At 40.0% G+C, this 16,696-nt stretch overlaps 1 protein-coding gene across 1 annotated transcript in view; it reads right to left on the reverse strand.

The window, feature by feature from the left end:
* LOC104342508 (netrin-4) overlaps positions 1-16,696 on the reverse strand; it is a 51,061-nt gene that overhangs the window by 33,006 nt on the left and 1,359 nt on the right. The window contains exon 2 of the mRNA XM_009946135.1: positions 10,624-11,165. Within this exon, the coding sequence (XP_009944437.1) occupies positions 10,624-11,165 (542 nt within the window). The remainder of the gene's footprint in view (positions 1-10,623; positions 11,166-16,696) is intronic.

Genomic DNA, 16,696 nt, shown 5'->3' on the forward strand with positions numbered 1-16,696 from the left:
CAGACACACACATCTTCCTCCCACATGGTCTAATCTAAGACCAAGGCAGTGAACAGGGTGGAATTGTTCTGCAGAGCCTGCTAAGCTCAGAGATCTCAAAGCAGGGTTAAAAACTAATTACTGGGATATTAATGGTTAAAAGTCCTTGTGAAACTGTTTTAAATTGGCATAAAACAAAGGATCCAAGGGTAAAGCAGTCTGTTCAGTTACTGGTTTTTATACACGCTATTCTCATAGTTAGCTTTCTTGCCTATGGCTTGTCTAAGATATAAGCTTAATAAAAATGGTATTTCCTTTCAGGATACCTCTCCAGAGAATACCTAACAGATCACTGGCTTGAGAACATAAATGCTAGAGGTACTTTGCTCCAGGACAAGAAATCTGAAAAAAAGTAATCATTGTGTCATTAGCTTCTGCAAGATCTGCACTGGTCCTGCTGGTGACCTCCTTATACAAGGCTGGGCAAGAGGCTTAATGTCTCTGTGCCCCAGAGATCCTGGTTGTGAATAGCTGTGGATCTCCTCACAGGAGACAGAAGGGAAGGGTGAATGAGGTGACGAACAAGAGTTTTTATTGGGTCTTTCTGAAAGAAATTACTAGATAATGGCTAAAGTGTTTCTTTGTACTTTATGTCTCTGGCATTATACTTCTGCTTGATGACAATAGTCTTGCATTGTGCTATGTTAATTGTGAAGGAAATCTTGTGTATCGTATTGCACTATTAGAAACCTATTTTGTGTACAGTACCATAAGTTTAAAGAGACGGATTCATGTCTTGGGATCTCCAGTCAATTATCCATCCTCCCCATGTCTTAATTGGCATCCAGATAGCACTGATTTCTTTAGGCAAAAGAACAGCTGTTGGATGCTCTTCTCAGCATAGGGCCATTTGCTTTCGCGAAGCTGTATTGTTTTTTTTTCCTTTTCTTGACAGCTTGGAAAAAGGCCGGGGTCCCTGTGGGTTTATTGTTTTGCAAATATTTTCATTTCTGGCCTTGCATCTCTTGAGGGGAGTTGCTTTGGCATTTTCCATATCCCCTTAGAACTCTGAACATTATTTGTGAGTAGAGATCTTAATAGCTTGGATATCCCATAGGGATTGTGGCATCCTTTTAAGAAAAAATGGTGTTCCATTCCAGTTGATGTACAAGAGTTTGCTTGTATGATTAATTCATGACACATTTCTGTCTGGAATAAACTCAGCGGTGAGACTGGATTTGTTTGTCCTTGTCTCTCCCAAGGCAAGACTTGTTAGTGTTAAAGATCCGATTTGGGTGACATAACACTAGTGAAGTCTTTTGGGAGTGGCATTTATGTGTTCCTCTTGGATTCAACAACCACTAAGGAATCAGCCTTCCATAATCTTCTAAAAATCAGAGATATTGAGGACTTACTTAAACAAAGACATTTTGTATCACCGTAGTCAAAGCAGATATGTTGTGCCAATATAAGTAAGTTTAGGTTAGCTGCATTTTGCACAGAGGTAGCACAGTTTTATTTCGTATTTAAATCAGTTTAGCAGCATTATTTCACACATGCATAAAACTGGAAAATTGAATTTTCCTCTCCTTTCCCTTCTGGAGAACATATTTGCCTTGAAATACTGGTGGTTAAAACCCTTGAGCACAAGGAAGAGTATAATGTAATCACCATCTCTTGGCTCATTTTTAATATTTGATTAGATGTTTCTTCTCACATTAAAGTGCCAGTCATTAGATCTTCCTTAACATGTGTGTTGCCCTACTGTCAAGAGCAATATGTTACAATCCATGAGTTATACTTATTAGTCTATGTGCGTTGATTCAAATAATTGTAGTGGGATGCATTTTTAAAACAGATCTGGTATCTCACCTTACATGCCCTGAATTATTTTTCCATAAATGCATAATTTACTAAAAAAACCCTGAAAACCAAACCACTAAACTTTTTTTCTGTACTAAAAACACACAATTGTATTTTAAATTCATATATTTAGGTTTTTGGTTCCCTAAGAAAAAATGAATCTTACATTAGGAGACAGATTCGTCGTGGTTCTATATATGGGTTGATAATTTTATACAGTACAGGGAAGAATTTTATTTCTGTAAAAAAATAAGAGAGTCATTGTGACCAAAATACAGAGTTGGGAATATGACTATTTGTTCAAAACCCCAGCACAATTGTTCAATATAATGTTCAGCAAGTAACTTAAGCCTTATGCTGTTCTGGATTGCCAGTGAATTCAGTAGGAATAGGAGAAGTCTGTTGTATGTCCTGCTTACTTTCTTAAAAAATAGGATACAGGTAATAGGTATTCAAGTACTTCATGGAATGGAGTTTTTATCTGTAAAATTCTCTGAGAATCCCTAGAGATGAATGTTCAATACATACAATTTTAATAATAACAGGTAAAAGATAAGAGTTTGGCTATTTCAACCATTTCCATGTAAATGTTTTAAAGATTAGATTAGAAATGGATCTGCATATTAGTGAACTCTTAGAGTCATGAGCTGTGGGAAAAGACATTCCATCTTTTCACTGTTACCTGTTCCTTTTTTTTTTAGTTCACAAGGTTTCTGTTTCTGAAGCCTATGAAGCAGATTCCTCCTGCAGAGATAGACATTTGACTTCTGCCTTTTGCAGAAAGGCAGAAATACGATTAATTTTTCATTTCCCAGAGATACTGTGCAAATTTGCATTTTTCCATTATCTTCATGTAAAAGACATGAAGTGAGTGTAATGAAAAAGAAGTGTGTTCTTCTAATTAAGATGCAAGCTCTGAAAAGAACTTCCCATGATGTTCACTGTAAAGCTATTTGTCATCTAATTAAATCTCTATCTGGTATCAAGCTCTGTGGAAGCTCTGTTCTCTTTTTGCTGTAACAGACTGCTCTGAAATCTCCCAGTCATTCCTCTAAACATCAGTGTGCAGCTTTCATAGAAGTAGCATATGCACAGCTGCTGCAGCAAATCTGATGGTGATTAAGTCTGCTAAGGGACACCCTAGAAATCTTTCTGCTTCCATTGAATTGTGTGGAAGTTGAGGATATTCAGCACCTCCATAGTCTCAATCCTTTGTGGAAATGCATCGTAGATCCTGAGTTTCCCTTATAATCAGGAGCTGACACAGGAACTGAATGCTGAGTAGGACATTCATGCTTATCTGCATATCTGCTATCAAGCGCATATTTGTCATTCTCATTTTCAAAAGTCAATCAGCTGCGCCTCAAAAAAGATGGTCACTACCCTGTTCTCTCCCGACCTTTCTAAGAGCAAGAAATTCTGGAGAATGCTGTAAGCGTGAAAAGCTAAAAAGAGGAGTCACTGTTAGAGGACTGATTTTGCTGTACACAAGTTGGCACAGCTTCACAGGGGGTGATGTTTTATCACCAATCAAGAGATCATCTTCATTCCAGAGACAGTGTCTCAGATTTTTGATTTCTTGCCATATGTTTTACTTCTCCATTCTTGATGCAGATAATTCTGTTTTCTTAACCTGATCTTCCAGCCAGTATTAGTCAGAAAAGATGTGGATACAACAAAGGTTCCCCCTTGCAAGCTAATAGCCTAAGGTCAAGGAATATGAGCCATAAATGGAGGGCAGTGCCAATGCATGGCCTCCTACAAAAGAAGATCCTTGTGCGGAACAAGAATTTGATATTACAAATCATCCTTAAGCTATGTTAATCATGTTGCACACAATCAGGTTAATGAGATCAGAAATGTCTATGTGCTTATACTAGGCGCATCAGAAGGAAGCTGCAATAAAAACTCTCATCGGTCCTAAATCCTCTTCATTAAGAGATTTTCATGTGAGTTGATTTTGTTCTTAAAGGAATAGTAAACATTTGTCTCAGAATTTTTCCTACCCAGTGGCAAACATCCTCTAATTTATTTGATGGAGCCCTTTGACTGAAATTAATTATTCCATCCTGTGGTACAGTAGTCTTTACTAAGAAGTAGTCTTTTTCCTGTTTGAAATCCTGTTTGGAGCACAAAGAAAGTCTAGCAATTCTCTTAGCCATTGGAAGGCTCATTCTGACAATTCATAGAACAGCGTTTTTTAGTCAAGATTCACTGCTTTTCTGTCCTATTGGAGAGTAAAACTTAGAAGCCAGTATAGAATATGATAGTTTGTTCAATAAATAATTGTGCGTTTCATTTTTTTACATTTCTGTGATCTGGGTAAACTCAGCTACTACCAAGACAGGGGCATGTTGAATTAATTCTGTGTTTTCCAAAACAGAAAGGGTCAATGTCCCTTCAATTTGCATTTGCTTTGAGGTTATTCCAGTAATCCAGTCAGTGTGGCATTAATATTAATATTTAGGCATTGCTGCCAATATGATGATGGGGAAAGACTACACAATTGAAGTTAAAGACAGACAAATCTGAAGAGCCATGCAGACTTTTTCTCTTTCTCAAGCAAAATGTACTCTGTAGGTTCAAGTTATCAGCAGATGTAAATCTCTACATCTGTATAGAAAGGCAAGGTCTGTAGGGAGAAACAGTTTCTTCTATCAAGCCAGGTGATGCAGTTGGAGTACAAAATGTAGACTATTGGGCACAAAATCTTCAGCTTGCGGTCTGTGGGGAACGCACAAAATTCCTTCCATTATGTATAGCACCACCTTACGTGGGGATGCGAGAACGTTTCCATGGTCCCACAAAGTGCAGCGTCCTTTCTCATTATGAGGAATGATACTTGCTCTGAAATGGCAAAGGGCAGCACAAGGAGTTCTATGATGCGGACAGCCCGACTGGGAACTGGATTGAGAATGAGGAGACTCATTTCACTCTGTCTGCTGAATTGTCAGGGGAAGTTAAAACAACCCATTACTGCCAGTGTCAACCAATGTCAACCAAGCTGTATTCTCATGGGAGAGCATCCATTTCTTATAAATGGAGCCACTTATATCTCTGGGTCTTGGCTGAAAACTTACACGTAAACAGGCTTACCTAAGTGTATAGTCTCACCATGACAGTCATGTGTGTACAGCTGTAGAGCAAACAATTAAGTGTTCTTTTGCCTGGAGTTTCAAAATTACAACAATGAATCTCTAAGATTCATAGCATTTTAGACAAGAATTTTTTCACACTTAAGACTTCAAAAAAAAAGTCATGGCTGCAACTCCACTAAGGTTTTATAAAACAGGGTGAGAAGAAAAATTCATTTTATATCTGCTGCCCTGTATGTTCAGGAAATGCAGAAGCAATGCTCAAAAAAAAACTCTGCTCTGTCTTTCTGGCTGGTTTATAAGGCTCCAAATGTCTCTGAAATGGCTCATTACAAACCAGGTCAGAGTAGGACACTTGGTGCCCTCCTGATGTTCACTTGCCAGGGATGGGAATGCTGGACTGATCTCATCAGTTCAAATTCCCTTCAGAGACAAAGCCTTGAGCCCCTTAATTCTTCCTCCAGGGAAGCAGGGCCTGGCAGCGCTATCTGCTTGTTTACACTGCTGGTGTTAACTGCTTCCTCTCAACTTGCCTCTGCATTCTATCTCCTCTACAGTTCAAGTTAAACGAAATGCTGAACAGACATCCCTAGTCATAACATTTGAGCACTTACCTTCACTAGTGACTAATCCCTCCTGGAATCCTTTCTGGCTGGAAGTCAGAATAACCCAAGCATCATGCAACTTTGAGAGGCCAGTCCTGATGACTGTTGGACAATTCACTGCAGTGCAAGACCCTGCCCTTGCCCCTTAACTACTAGGAAATCAACCTTGTGATGTGCTGAGCATGCTTCTTTTCAGTGACCCTACTGGTATACAAGATCAGACCTTTAAGAAGCCACCGAAGCCTCAGTGGTGACCTCTTGAATTATTGATGTTGCCAATTAATGAGGTATGTGTGTGTGATCCTCCTTTGTTTATCAAAAGGTTTCTCATGAATACATTAAAAGAAAAGCCTGATAAAAGACAGCAAAATATGTAGGTCCTTGGAACAGGATCACATGCATTCCACACAGAACCCTGTCCCTGGCCTGGTTTGATGTCTGTGTGCAAGTGGTCACCCTCTGCATTACTGTCGCTCAGGGAGTCCCTGTAGAAGGAGAAAGGCAGCAGAGGTCTTCAGAGGAAAAGACCTTCCATAGGGTTGACTGTAGCTTCTGTCTGAACAACCTGGTGGCTTTTGGAGCAAACAGAACTGGATCCCACCGCAACATGTCTTGACCTGGCATTCACAGAGTGTGTTTAGAAAAGTGATTAAAAGTCTCTTAGCTACAAAGTGAGTCCACTCATCTTTAACAAAAGGCACTGCTGGGGACTTCTGTCCCTAAAGAGGTCACCACAGGATACAAAACGGAAAATGAACAGGTCTTCTGCACAAGGCACACTTAACATGTTGCCATAGAAACCAGTTACTTAATTCAGGCATACACAATTCTTCCAGCCCCCAGTGAATTCAAGTAATGGGTTTATTATATCACACTTCATTGGTGTCATCTGTTACACAGACACTCACATAAATGAACCAGCCTTTGATTCAGAACTCCCTTCCACTAGCTAGACCCAATAGGGGAAGGGTCTCCTTTTGGGTCCAGTGGTTATAAGCAGGTCAGTGTTCTACCCCACTTTGCATGCTAATGCCTTCCTTTCATGCAAACATCATCTTCGATGGAGGAGAACATTTGTTTTCATTTCCTGATATTCCAGTTTATTAAAAATGTGCTCTTAATCTCTCAGATCCTTGAGTGCACGTGCTGTCAGGATGCAGGTTGAAACATTTCAGTCCCTATTTCCCCCATATGATGTTTGAACTGTAAGTCACACTAATGTCTGATGCAACATTGTGGTAATTTCTCTTTTTGTTTGCGCCAGAACTTTAATTTACATTAGCTGACCTGAAGGCTCATTTTAGGCTCCGTGACTATATAGTACAGTATTTTTAAATTAGGAAAACAGATGGACGGACAAGCAAGTAAAAAAGGTCTCAGTTGATGCATAAGACTCCATGCAAGCATTTCCTGTGGAGGCACTTACAGTAGATGAACAGACATTAAAAAGGCAGAGTTGGTTTTAGGACATGACGTTATGTTTGAGGTTGGCATACTGAAGCTGATGAGCATAGCAGTAACTATTTTCCCTTAAGAATAGTTAAGAATGTTCTTCCTTAAGAATAGGATAAAAAGTAGAAGCACTTGTTTCCCATTTCATACATAATTTCTAATAGTGATAGAAGTCAACAGGCAAAACATAAGGTATTTAACAGGCAAATCAGAACATAAGACATGCTGGTGGAGGATTTTCACTGACAGGTGTTTATAAACATAGAAAGTTAGGTGTTGATTTTGTGGTGCTTCATATGAGGCAAATGTGTAGGCAATTGACTGAATAAATTGCTCAGCTTCCTAGACAAGAAATCATCAATAGATCAAGTTTATTGCCAGATTTAAGATGGGGGCACCTAGGATCTCAGGTTCTAGCTGCAGAAGTACTCTGGATCTGAACAGGAGTAAGGGATTTAGTCAATGCTGGCATAAAAGAAGACTGCAAAAGAGACATTAGGAAGTCATGTCCTTGCACTTCTGCAGGACTTGTTCCCCAATGCATGACACCTTCTGTCTCAGCTGTACCTTATCTGAGATGGAATGGAGATGTGTGATGCTGTCAAAGGTGAAAGGTAAGGGGTAACCTACAAAAGACAAGGGATACACCTTAGCTTAGTGATATATTATGTTCTGTTGTGACATTGTCACATCACTCACCCAAATATCTTTTGCTTCCATTCTAGTCTCCTAAAAGTTTCCCTTCTGCCAAGTTTCCTGTCATGCTCCCAGGAAAAGCCTCTTTCTGTGGTCTTGGAGGACGACCAGTGTGCTGACTCAGGGACATGCATCTCAGTTTATAGATGCATGTAAGTTACTGCAGCTCTACCACCTTCTCCTTTCACACCTACATTCTCAGTTCTGGAAGACATTTGACCTGAAATCTTGTTTCAGGTTGTGTCCCTCATGGGTTTTAAACCTAAATGTTCTTAGAAAGCCATCTCTTTTTTTGATTCCTTTTGTGCCCTGTTAAAAAGGGATCTGTGTCTCTTCTCCAAGTGAACAGGACAAGACCCAAGAAAAACCTGAGTGTCATAGAGTGGAAATTGCTTCAACCCCCTCAGTAGAGAAAACTGGCATTTATCTCAGAGCATTAATTAGCATTTAAGTTGGAACGGTTTTGATCATTTCAGAAATGTTGTCAGCTTGTGATATGAGCTCCTCAGCAATCCAAGACTTAGCCACAATTGGTAATTGGCTAGGTCAGAGTGGAGGTCAAAAAGAAGCAGAGAATGCTGCAGAAACTAGCGGTGGGGATTCAGTCCAAGTCAGTTGTAAGTTGATGCTTGAGGGAATGCCCTGGTGACATTTGTGTCATCTTTAAAATAAGGTGTAAAACTGCGGTTCTGAGATGCGTGGGCAAAGCTCCTGTGGGACTTGTAGTAAGAGTAGCTGTGTCACTCAGGAAAATCTCATCAGGTATCACTTTAAATAACTACATTTTGCCTTCCTTTATTTTCATTCACAAAAGAATCTGCTGTGTCATATTCCTGACCTGTAAAGCCTGATGCTTTTGCACTCTTGCCATAGTGGCATTTCAGGGATTGATTAAGAAGTCTCTGTAAAGTCTGTCCAGAACTTCAGAATCCTTTTGGGTTAATGTGCTATGAAGCAATATTTGTCTTGTTCTCTGTTAAGTTGCCATACAGATTCCTATGTGCTGCTTTAAGGCTTCAGCGCTGTCCCATGGAGGAAGTGACCTTTGTATGTATTCAATTCATGTAACAGTTCATGACAGTGTTTGGCATCTGCAAGGGTATGACCTGTAAATATATGACTGTTCTTACTATTACTAATGTTTTCTAACATCTACTACCACAGTGTAGATTGATTAAGCATACACATACTCATTTCAGTGTAGTTGCTGCCCAAGTTGACAGAATCATTTTGACACTTGTAATCACAAAGGCTTGTGTTGGATGAATGTTTTATTATTTGATTTTCTGCCATCCACTTCTCAGATTTGTTGTAGCAGCAACACATGGTCTTAATGATATTCCCCAAGGTTAAATAAGCACAAAAGCAAACATACTGCAGGGCCACGGGGGCTACTGTACTAGAGAAGGAAGAGCTGTTTTGCATTTAAGGCCAAGGCTTTTGCCTTAGACCCTGTATTCTGTTCCTTACTCAACCGTAATTGTCCTGGTTTACCACAAAACAATTCACCTTTCTATGCTGCTCCTTCTCCATCTATGAAACAGCAACAGGACCCTTACATGTGTGCTGAAGATCATTAAATGGATCTTGCAAAGTACTTCCTGATTTTTTGATTGGAAGGCACAAAAGAGTGGAAAATTATATTAGTTGCCTAGATTCTATATTGATGTGGCAAATTGTAAGCTCTCTACAGAAGACATTTGGATGTATTTGACGTAAATGTATCATGATAACTGACCAGCAGAATTACTACTCCAGGAGCAAGACAGTTTAGTAGTCAGTTGATCTGTTCTGGATTCCTCAGGTGCAGAGGTGTTTCCTAGTCTATTGCACAAAGATGAACTCAGTCTCTCCTTACTGCTCTTTCCCTGTCTCAGGTACAGTATGCTAGTTTCTTTCTTCTCAAGTGCATTTTGAAGTGCACTGCTGAAACCACTGTGCTTTTTGAAGCCTATCTGGACCATTCACCTCACACCTGAGCTTAATTTGCAGCAAAGTATTACTGCCAAACCTGCATGAGCACTTCCAGACAGGGAAAACAAGAGGGTTGTGACTTCTCTAAGGGAGAGAGAAGGAAGCGAAAGGACTCCATTCTCTGTTGTGACTGTAGGAATGTCCTGTACTCTCCCTCTGTGCCTTTATGTCTCCTCTATAAAATATCAATGATATTTACCATCTTTCCCATCTAAACTGTTTCAAGACTGATAAATGAAAAGGGTTATAACTAAACTAAGCAGTTGTTAACGTTCTTGTCAGAGGAATTTATCAGAACAATTGTATATTTATTTTAAAACAAGGCCTTATGCATACGTTTAATAGCGCATCAGAATATTCATACCAAGGGAGGGCCTTTTCCCACTATTGAATAGTGAAACATGGCTGCTCACTTCCACTTACTGTTTCTAAAAGGTTTCATTTCTGGAGCCTATATCTTGATACAATCAGAGTGGTCACCCTCAGCAAGAAAAGTTACATTAAACTTAGGGGAAGGATGCATTTAAAAGTCTTCCAATCATCTAGAACATTTTATATGGAGAAGAAAAAGAAAGACCATGCAATTCATGTCATCCTAAAATAGGAAAACAGTTTGGGTAAAGTAGGAAAACAGTTTGAATAAATCATGTGTATTTCCCCATGTCTGTTGTGTTGGAATTCTAGTTCAGGTATTGGCATTTGCAATGTAAAATTAGGCAATGTTAATCTTATCCTGTGCAACTCTCATAAAAGAAATTTGTTAAACCATTTCCATTCATTTTCATTGATATATAATTTCTCTTCTTCTTCCCCTTGTTTTCTTAACACAAAGCCTTTGGGGATGGGCTACCTTTCTTAATTTATATGCACAGTATCTCTTTGAGCACATACTCTCTGATTTTCAGCCAGTCTTCAGCTGTTTGACATTAAACTTAGTGCAAACCTCAGTTATTGCTTACCTCTCCTCTGGTGCAGGGCACTGCCTCTGAATACCTGGAAGTGCACATGGAGCCGTCCTCAATGAGATCATCCTGGAGCCCAAAAGTCGCTGTACAGTTGACAGAGAAATACTTGTAGGGCCTCCAAGTCTGCCCATAGTCCTGGGATCTTTCCAACACCATTGCAGCTGGGCGAGGTGACTTGAACACAGCAATGACATGGGTCAGGTAAAATTCTGTTTCAAAGTCCAGTCTGATTTCTTCCCTGTGTACCCCTTGGGCAGACTGCCACCAGGAGATGGGGTTTGCAAAGAAATCATCTGTCATGTCAGCAGGGAGATGGGAGTTATCAGGCTGCTTGGCATTGCATTTGGTGCAGCGCGGCTGCCCACAGCCGTGGGAGACCTGATGGAGGAGATTCTGGTCTGGGTAGAAGCAGTACAGTTCTGTACTGTTCTGTCCACATGTGGTGAGTGTGACTGGTGTCCTCCCTGTTGCAAGGTTTCCCACCGGAGGGTTACAAGAACGGCCATTACAGCGAAAGGCTCGTAGCCTCATGGGATCTGAAAGACAGGCAAAAGAAACACAACTAAGTAGAATTTCTCAAGTAGTTCTCAGGCTGTAACACAGGTGACCAGAAAATATTTAGCGTCCTCATCTGGGAATTGACATCCAAAAGGATTCCTTCTAAGGAGAGTTACTTAGAAGTTTCTCAATATATCTAGCCCTTGCCTTTGCTGCCTAACGCAGAACAGAGGTCTTTAGAAAACTCATGCTTATGGCTCTTAACTTGGATTTGTGTTGAAAATGCAGTTGTGTCAGTATATTGAATTTTATATTTAACCATAGAAATCTTGTGTTTTCTTACTTTCACTCTTGTAATGCTCTGTATCTGAGAACTGAATCTATTTAATGCATTTATTTTCATTGTTATCAGAAAGCAAAGTCAGACTGTACTATTCACTGTAGCTACATTATGAAAAGAGATGATTCCTGCCCAGCAGATTACAGACACTAATTAGACATACAAACACATAAAGAAAGCATGTATTTCTATAGTTCTATAGTCATGTATTACTGTCACAATTTTGAAGGGTGTTGAGTTTCTACTGCTCCTGTTGAGATCAGCTGGAGTTTTTAACACTTAGCAGAGCTGAAAATCAAGTCTCTCTTTTGTTTAAATACCTTAACGTGGAGGTAGGTGACTATATTCTGTTTGCCAAGTTTGAAAATACTGGCAAAAGTTTTGGTATCTTCAATGTATGTATCTACTTACTTCTAAATTAAGAAAAGGTAGGGATAACTGCGAAGTCTTATTGTTTTGAAATCAGTAGTGTCTTGTGACACTGGAATTAAAGGTCAGTCCCCAAACCCTATTACCATACTGGAGAAAACTGCTTTTCTAATGACATACAGTGTCCTCTTTGCAGTTTAACAGTCTAGAAGGAGTTAAAGTCTGACCTTGCAAGGTCGTAAATCTAATCCAAGAGGTCACAATCAGATGACTTGATGTAAGTCCTACAGGAAATGACCCTTCCAATGAAACGTAGGATGACCATAAACTCTGGGTAATCTAGGAGCAGTTCAAAGGTCAGCTATTAGTTCACATTCTAGGTCAAATTTTAAAATCCCTATTTGGTTTATATTCAGCCTTTCCTTAGGCAAAATTATTTTTAAAATCAAGTTATTGCAAAGAAAAGACTTTTTGATTTGGCCTTATAAAAATAGTCAAACTGTAAATGTAGTTGGGTGAAACTGATGTCCCTCTTTCCAAAAGGAATGTTTAAGGTGAAAAAATATGTCCAGTGAGCACAGTTTTGCTTCTGAGTTGCTTCTGTCCTTAGTTCCTTAGTGACATTTCTGCACAAGCCAGAAGAGAATGGTCAGAGATGGACATTGTTTTGGAAAACACCTCATACATTTTGCTTCCCAGGATTAGGACACAAAACTAAGTTGCTCTATGTCCGCTGAATCCCATTGACCAATAGTGTGTGCCATTTTAGCTTACATGGAGCATAAGGTAGTCTTAAACCTCAGATAGCAAGGAAGCAGATCATCCAAAAATGCTCTTGACTATCCTTAGAAACAGGTGGAAACCACCTTCAGAGGAACGTGGACTGAATGTGTGTTTGCCTTACAGACATTTTAAGCAGCAACCTCAGGGAAAGAGGAGGTGTCTGGAGACACAGTGAGTTTCCTTCTGGTGGAGGTTGTCTTCTACCAGTAGCTGGAATGGACTGGCCAAGATGTTTTTTTAGTATCCCAGTGAAGTCCTAGGAGAATGGCAGAGCTTAGAGGGCAGCAGTACCTAAATTATATGTGTGCCTAATGGTCCTCGGATCAAAGGAATGAAAAGCTGCTGCTCCTCAGTCCCATGAGAGAGAAGGAGTTGCAGAAGTCAGCTGGAGAGGAAAGGAGAGAAGATGGGGATGTTTGACTTTGTCAGTTCTGTTCTTTGCTCCCCAGCTTCAATAGAGCAGGTGATTCGTAGCACTACTGGAGATCCTCCACCAAGCCCTCACTTCATCCTGACATTTCAATGTATTTTCTTTCTGATTATGAACTTCTTATTCTATCTGAGCCTAGCACAGTTACAGGGGAATACCAGGAGCTTCCAAGATTTTATCTAGGAGGTTCCTTGCAATTTCTCTGAGTCTTTTTTGTCCTGAGAAAGGACTCAGCTGTCCACAAAAGTTGTTTAGAGCTTCCTCGTTTTTGCAGAGCATCTGAAATTCCAAATTTTTGTCTGCTCTGGAGGGGGAATTTCACTGAGTCATGCAGAATTCTTGAAATAAAGATAAATCTATCCTTGCAGGTCAGCAAAAATATAATGAGCTACAACTGCATGCCTCCAGAATGTCTTTGCGAGTAGCGTTTATATTCATGCTCATGTCCAAGCTGATTTCGTAAAAATTACTGGAAATAAGGAAAGCACAGCAATTTCTGTGTTTAAAGTAGATCAGATATTAAATGATTTTGCTCAGTGCTGCAGAAAGCTGTCATCTTTGCCTCCAGAGAATTTAAGCAGGACTGGTCTTATAACTGATCTTTGAATAAGCATCAGCTCTGACTAAGTCACGTTATTTAGTTTTAATTAAAAATGGGTCCATGTTACAAATGCTATTGGATTACGGATAAATATACCATGTAATTAAAAGAAAGTCCATCTCTACTCATGGGTCACACCACTGAAGCTTTCACAGAGGAAATGCCATGCTGGAGTGCTAAATTTAAGGAGTTATATAGGAGAAGCTTTGCAGACAAGAATGTGAGAAAGTAAAAAAGGAAACATTTTTTAAAGGGAATGGCTTATTTTTATATTTGCCATAAATGGGCTGTTAGTCCTGTATTGAGTTTTTCAGCAGTTTTTATCTGAACCTGTAAAAGGAAGAAAAACATGGTTGTTCTCCTGAACAACAGTCACCAGAAGGTTTATCTGCTCCTGCTCTGCCTGCTAATGCAGCAACATCAATAAACAGTTCCTGTCTGAACTGCTGTGTCATTAGGAAAATTGGAGAAGAATAAAGTGCAAATTAGCAGAAGTGAGTTTGAGAGAAGGAGAGAGACGGGAAAACAAAATCTGCAGTTGATTAAAAGCTTTGCATTTCAAGAAATCAATTGGCAGAACATTGCTTGGCCACAAGGATAGCACAGCCTGTCCGTCACTCACTGATTCTGTGGAAACAACATGAAATGTTGAATCTGGACAACGAGTGGGGACCATGCAGAAGAGAAACAGCAGCCAGGCGAACAAACAACTTACCCCAACTGCCAGGAGGACTCATTGAATAATTCATAAAGAACTAAACAGTTTGTGCATGGGCACTGCATGTTATTATGAAGTTGATTAGTTTTACTCCATGGAGGATGGCTTGGCTCCATAAATGGTATGATTAATTTATTTGTTTGTTTTTTGGTCCCTCAGAGCTGTGCCACGAAGTGGCAGGTCAATGGCACATAGCCAGCACGTGTTAAAACAATGGTGTTATCTGATGATTAAGGAATCATACAGTTCAAGGGAGGTCAGACTATTGATGTTCCTGGGACACCATTTCAAACAGAGATTTCTTACTTCAGTCTTGTAATGCAATAGAACATTGCAGATATTAACTAAAAACAGGTTCAATTTTTTTAGGGTTTTTTCTACCCTTCATTGGATACCTGATAGAAGAAAGGTCATATGGCAACTCAGTCAAAGCCTGCTGTTGTGACTAGAAAGATGCCTAATATTTTTGGAGCAATTTGAACTGGAATTTTTATTTCTTTTCCATATGCAAATTTATGATTTCATGTGTTCAATTCTCCTAAGGTGAGGCAGGAGAGCAAATTTCACAGTTCTGAGCAACATGTAAACTCTAAAACCTTTGGGTGTCTTCTGCTATGTTTTTGATGGAGCAGTTTCAGCATGTATGTCCAACCTGGATTTCAATTATTCTGTTTCTCTTTAACTTCTTTCTTAATAACCGAAAACTTTTAAATGTTATTTTAAAGCTAAACCACCCGGGGGACATGAGTTGCTCAAGTTTTTATTAATCAGACCTAGAACTTTACTCATTAATGCTGGTTACAACAGAAGTGCTCTACAACTCTTCGGTTTGTCTGGGGCCAACTCGCAGTAAGTTCGGCAGGTCTTCAACCATTTATGAGTAGCCCGATGTATTTCTGCACTACAGTAGCCTTGATAACTGGAGCTAATGAGCAGCCTTCATAAATACCCCAGAGGTGATGTTCTGAATATGCTATGAAACCAATCTGCCTCCATGACCTGAGGCATGGACAGGAGAATAAAATCCCTGGTCTGGGCTCTCTTCCATTGTGATCAGTTGCAGTCTGTCTGCCTGCATCTCTCCTGAAACAAGGGTGGGCTTCAACACTACAGCTTCATTTGCAGATGAGCTGAATAACCCCAGACCAGAGGAAAACAAACCCTGCTGATAATCAGGTCCTGCAATTGATTTTAAGCTTGGTGCTAGAAATGGCCATTTTTGACCACATCACGCCCCCTTTTGGAGGGCTGCCATCGGGAGGAGCGCTGGCCCCGGCACTGCTCCCTGGGGCGCTGCTTGCCTGGGGAGGTCCAGGGCTGGCGGGGGCTGAAGCAACAGCCCAAGCTGTTGTCAGTCCAGTTAACTGTCCCAATATGCAAGAGTTTTCAGACCACTGCATAGTTTCCTTGAGGGGAATAACTCCCTCCACCTGCATAAGACTAATGGAAGGAACCCAAGTGTCACATCTCACAATATAAAACCTAGGTGACTCCTCCAGCCTAACCACTAAGGTTTTTGGTTTTTTTTCCCCTTAGCATTATATTTAAAGATCTAAGGAGCCATTCTTGACAGCCCTGACTGTCTTCTTTGCACAAAGATGGCAGAAGGCAAATATTGTACTCCCCACAAATATTGTACTCCATGCACTCCCCACACAACTGCCCCATCAATTTGTTTCATTCTGACAAGGAAGGACCAACTATAGGGCTGGCAAGGGAGTTTACTGTATAGGCTAATAAAGTATGACAAAAACATACTTCTCTGTACATCTCTCTGCTGAGAATTCCAAATCATTTTACATGGATTGGCTAACACTGCCTGAATTAACCGTAGTCTGAGCAGGACTGACCCTGCCTGTAATAGGACCTGTAAAGATTCAAGATTAATTCAAGGTGTTTTTATTGCTTCTAAAACAAACAAACAACCAACCCAAAAAACTCCCCCAAATAGGTAACCCTTGTGCTTTCACAGGCTGATGGTTTGTCCAACCTTTTGACCAAGCAACATATATTTATTTAAAGTGACAGTGAATCCTTAGCATCATCACCTTCAGTATCCAATTATTTTGCTGTTATTCGCCATGTCCTACACCCTTATTCTAAGTGTATTTAGCTTCATATAGAACGTACTCCCTCCCCTCAAATTCACTTTCCAAGCAGTCAGCTGTGGGCTGTGTTTCCTTCATTTTCACTTTGTGAATTGGATCCCAGCAAATTTAGGCTAGTTTACAACGGGCTGCTTTCTGCAATAGTATCAGCAACTTTACAAGACATCTACATTACCTTTCTGTGCTATGTGTCAACATATGTATCCTATAGGGAGAGTCC

This window comes from Leptosomus discolor, chromosome 9 (genome assembly GCF_034619465.1).
Source record: "Leptosomus discolor isolate bLepDis1 chromosome 9, bLepDis1.hap2, whole genome shotgun sequence".
Lineage (NCBI taxonomy): Eukaryota > Metazoa > Chordata > Aves > Leptosomiformes > Leptosomidae > Leptosomus > Leptosomus discolor.